Source organism: Rhincodon typus, chromosome 10, assembly GCF_021869965.1.
Source record: "Rhincodon typus isolate 14 chromosome 10, sRhiTyp1.1, whole genome shotgun sequence".
NCBI lineage: Eukaryota > Metazoa > Chordata > Chondrichthyes > Orectolobiformes > Rhincodontidae > Rhincodon > Rhincodon typus.
In genome coordinates, this window is record NC_063341.1 from 79763362 (window position 1) to 79768380 (window position 5019).

Consider the following 5019-nt stretch of genomic DNA (forward strand, 5'->3'; position numbering starts at 1 on the left):
GTGTTCTGCAAAGCGGTCCCCGAGTCTCCGCTTGGTTTCCCCGATGTAGAGGAAGCCACACCGGGTACAGCGGATGCAGTATACCACATTGGCAGATGTGCAGGTGAACATCTGCTTGATGTGGAAAGTCTTCTTGGGGCCTGGGATGGGGGTGAGGGAGGAGGTATGGGGGCAGGTGTAGCACTTCCTGCGGTTGCAGGGTGATTCCTCTGATGCTTTATGCCAGTTTTGGAATTTCCAGTTTGCAGGTTCCAGCTGCATCTTCTTTACCATGGACATGCAATCCTTTTACACATCTATTCCCCCACCAGGAGGGTCTTAGGGCTCTCCGGTTCTTCCTGGAGCAAAGACTTGAACCATCCCCACTCACCACCACCCTCCTCCGCTTGGCCGAGCTCATCCTCATCCTGAACAACTCTTTTAAGTCCTCTCATTTTCTTCAGGTCAGAGGGGTGGCCATGGGTACCCGCATGGGCCCCAGTCACACCTGTCTCTTCGTAGGGTATGTGGAACATTGCTTGTTCCAGTCCTATTCTGGCCCCCACCCACTAGTCTTTCTCCAATGTATTGCTGATATCATCGGTGCTGCTTCCCTCTCTCGTCTGGAATTGGAAAAGTTCATCGATTTCACTTCCAATTTCCACCCTGCCCTCACTTTGACCTCTGACACCTCCCTTCCCTTCCTCAACATTTCCGTTTCCATTTCTAGGGATAGACTGGCCACTAATATTCACTATAAACCCATCAACTCCCACAACTACCTGGACAATTCAGCCTCGCATCCTGCTTCCTGTGAACATTCCATCCCATTCTCTCAGTTCCTCTGTCTCTGTTGCATTTGTCCCTTTGACAAGGGAATCTCTGAAATGTCCATCTTCTTCCTCAACTGAGGATTTCCCAGTACCGTTGTCGACAGGGCCTTCAACCAGGTCTGACCCATCTCCCACACTTCCACCCTCACCCCTTCTCTTCCCTCCAGCAACAGCGATAGGGTTCCCCTTGTCCTCACCTACCATCCCACCAGCATCCACATCCAGAACATCATCAGACGTCATTTCTGCCACCTCCAGCGAGATGCCACCACCAGACACATATTCCCCCACTTCACCCCTCCTTGTCAGCCTTCCGCAGGGACCATTCCTTCCGGGACACCCTGGTCCACTCTTCCTTCACCCCCAACACCCGCCCGCAGCCCTACGGCACCTTCCCCTGTAACCGCCAAAGATGTAAAACCTGCCTATTTACCTCCTCCCTCCCCAGTATCCAAGGACCCAAACATACGTTCCAGGTGAAGCAGCACTTCACCGGCACTTCCCACAATCTAGTCTACTGCATTCGCTGCTCACAATGTGGTCTCCTCTACATTGGGGAAACGAAGCGTAGACTGGGTGACCACTTCGCAGAACATCTACTTTCTGCTACAAAAAGGACCCTCAGCTTCCAGTTGCCTGTCACTTTAACTCACCACCCTGTACCCTGGTTATCATCTCTGCCTGAGGTTTGCTGCAGTGTTCCAGTGAAGCTCAGTGCAAGCTAGAAGAACAACATCTCATTTTCTGCTTGGGGACCCTGAAGCCCTCCGGACTCAATATCGAGTTCAATAATTTTAGGACCTGAACTCTTACATGTCCTAGCCCCCTACCCCACACACTTGGCTTTGCTATCATGTAGTCTGCCATTACAAGCTACCTATTGTTAGTCACTAATAGTCTGCATTGTGCATGAATCACAGAAGGTAGGTCTGCAGGTACAGCAAGTAATTAGGAAGGCAAATGGAATTTTGTCCTTCATTGCTAAAGGGATTGAAATTAAAAGCAGAGAGGTTATGTTGCAGCCGTACAAGGTGCTGGTGAGGCCACACCTGGAGTACTGTGTGCAGTTTTGGTCTCCTTACTTGAGAAAGGATGTACTGGCACTGGAAGGGGGTGCAAAGGAGGTTCACTAGGTTGATTCCGGAGTTGAGGGGGTTGGCTTATGAGGAGAGACTGAGTAGATTGGGATTATATTCATTGGAATTCAGAAGATTGAGGGGGGATCTTATAGAAACATATAAAATTATGAAGGGAATAGATAAGATAGAAGTAAAGAGGATGTTTCCTCTGGCAGGTGAAGCTAGGACAAGAGGGCATAGCCTCAAGATTAGAGGGAGCACATTTAGGACTGAACTGAGAAGGAATTTCTTCACCCAGAGGGTTGTTAATGTATGGAATTCCTTGCCCAGTGAAGTAGTTGACGCTACTTCAGTAAATGTTTTTTACAAAAGGTAGTTTTTTTTGAACAATAAAAGGAATTAAGCGATATGGTGAGAACGCGGGTAAGTGGATCTGAGTCCACGAAAGGATCAGCCATGATCTTATTGAATGGCGGAGCAGGCTTGAAGGGCCAGACGGCCTACTCCTGCTCCTAGTTCTTATGTTCTTATGTTCTTAACAGCTGTTCACCCTTCTAGCCAGATCGTTATCAACTCCTTTGTCTGTTCAACTGTTCTTCTCTCTCTTTGGGCTCTATCCCCACCTATCATTCACTCCTTACCCCCTCCTCCCACCCTATCTTCTGCATATAAACTGACATTTTCCAAGCTTCCATCAGTTCTGAGAAAGGGTCACCGGACCTGAAATGTTAACTCTGATTTCTCTTCACAGATGCTGCTAGACCTGCTGAACTTTTCCAGTAACTGCTGTTTTTGTTTCCAATTTACAGCATCCACAGTTCTTTCAGTTTTTATTGAATGTTTCTGAAGTTCTGAATAGAATAAAACAACAGAGTTCTGAAGAAGTCATGCGGGAGTTGAAATATTAACTCTGTTTCTCACTTCACAGATGCTGCCAGTCCTGCTGAGTTTCTCCACCATTCTCTGAGTCTCAGATCTCCAGCAACTACTTCTGCTTGTAATTCTAATGTTCGTATGTCCACTCAAGGCTGAAAGTGTGAAGCACATCTTTACACAAAGGGTGATAAAGAACAAGAACCCGAACACACACAGCAGCAAAAGCAAACTCAATGAAAATTTTCAATCTGAGATGGACAAGTTTTTGCTGCTAAATAAAAACTGAGAAAACTTCTGTAAATCAGAAACAAAAATAGAGACTGCTGAAAAAGATCTGGCAGCACCTGTGAAGAGAAATCAGAGTTAATGTTTGGGTCCGGTGACACTTCCTCATAACTGCAGCTCTGAACCCAAAATGTTAACTCTGATTTCTGTTCATAGATTCTGCCAGAATTGCTGAGCTTTTCCAGCAATCTCTATTTTTGTTTCAGGTTTTGCTGCTAATGGTTTGCATGTGGGGAGGCACACTTAAGATTGAGATCAGCCATGATGACACTAAAATTGGGAGTGTAGTAATTCTACAGCAAAGAAGGTTTCCTCGGAGTACAACGATGTACAACGATCAGATGGGCCAGTGGGCTGAGAAGTGGCAGATGGAGTTTAATTTAGATAAATGTGAGCTGCTGCGTTTTGGAAAGGCAAATCAGGAGATGACTAATACACTTAATGGTATGGTCCTGGGGAATGTTGTTGAACAAAGAGACCTGGACTGTGAGTTCATATTTCCTTGAAAGTGGAGTTGCAGGTGTGTAGGATAGTGAAGAAAGTGTTTGGTACACTTGCCTTTATTGGTCAGTGCATTAAGTATAGGAGTTGGGAGGTCATGTCGCAGCTGTACAGGACATTGGTTAGGCCACTTTTGGAATATTGCATGCGATTCTGTTCTCCCTCCTATAGGAAGGATTTGTGAAACTAGAAAGGGTTCAGAAAAGATTTACGAGGATTGGAGGGTTTGAGCTATAGGGAGAGGCTGAAGAGGCTGGGTCTATTTTCCCTGGAGTGTCAGAGGCTGAGGGGTGATCTTACAGACGTTTGTAAAATCATAAGGGGCATGGATAGGATAAATAGACAAGGTCTTTTCCCCGGGCTGGGGGAGTCCAAAACTGGAGGGCATATCTTTAAGGTGAGAGGGAGAAGATATAAAAGGAACCTAAGGGGCAACTTTTTCACACAGAGGGTGGTGCGTGTATGCAATGAGCTGCCAGAGGAAATGATGGAGTCTGGTATAATTACAACATTTAAAAGGCCATCTGGATGGTTATATGAATAGGAAAGGTGTAGAGGAATATGGGCCAAATGCTGGCAAATGGGACTAGATTTCTATAGGATGTCTGGTTGGCATGGAGGAGATAGACTGAAGGATCTGTTTCCGTGCTGTATATCTCTGTGACTGTGAGTGGTGACAGCAGAGGCTAAAGGGTCTGAATGGCTTCCCTTGTTCCAATGACCACGGCTTTATACATCTGGAGCATTGCTTCCTGTTCTTGGTATTTCATACTTCTTCCCATTGGGATTTAATATTGTTCAAGAAACCATCTCTTGAAAATTAATTCAGCCATTGAGAGGTACATAAACTTCTGGACTGAGGTAGGGGAAGAAATGAAAAGGTTGGCCAAAGTAATCATTTAGGATGAAGGCTGCACTCCCAGTTGTGTTTCAGGACCATGCTGATTGTCCTGTAATTTACTGTTTGGATTGCAGCCTTCGTCCCCACGGCCCAGCACAGCCCCAGGGAAATTGCAGCGTCCGGTGAGACTCCTCCCTCTCCAAAGCAATGAAGCTGGAGCAGCAACAGTGATCACAACACCGTCCTCACCGTACCTCCGGCACAAGGAGCAGCATCCGAACGTGACCAAGGACACCAACTCCAAGTCTCTCCACGGGGTATTTATGCCATCTTGTAATAATTGCTAAAAGGTACTTCAGGGAATACAGAAGCACACTGAGGGTCTACCCAGCATCCAGTTAATATCCATGATCTCACTGTGTCAGAGAGTAGCCATCCTGCCTCTGAGTCAGAAGGCCAAGTCGTCTACCCACTGCATAAACAAGACTGCAAAATTCAAGCTAGCACTCCCAGAATAATACAGAGGAAGTGCCGCACTGTCAGAGGGTCAGTGCTGAGGGAGTGCCGCACTGTCAGAGGGTCAGTGCTGAGGGAGTGCTGCACTGTCAGGGGGTCAGTGCTGAGG

General features: G+C 46.8%; 1 protein-coding gene across 2 annotated transcripts in view; it reads left to right on the top strand.

The window, feature by feature from the left end:
- Positions 1–5019, top strand: part of erich3 (glutamate-rich 3) — a 70959-nt gene that overhangs the window by 39695 nt on the left and 26245 nt on the right. For both annotated transcript variants that reach the window (XM_048602412.1, XM_048602413.1), the window contains exon 6: positions 4529–4711. In XM_048602412.1, the coding sequence (XP_048458369.1) occupies positions 4529–4711 (183 nt within the window). The remainder of the gene's footprint in view (positions 1–4528; positions 4712–5019) is intronic.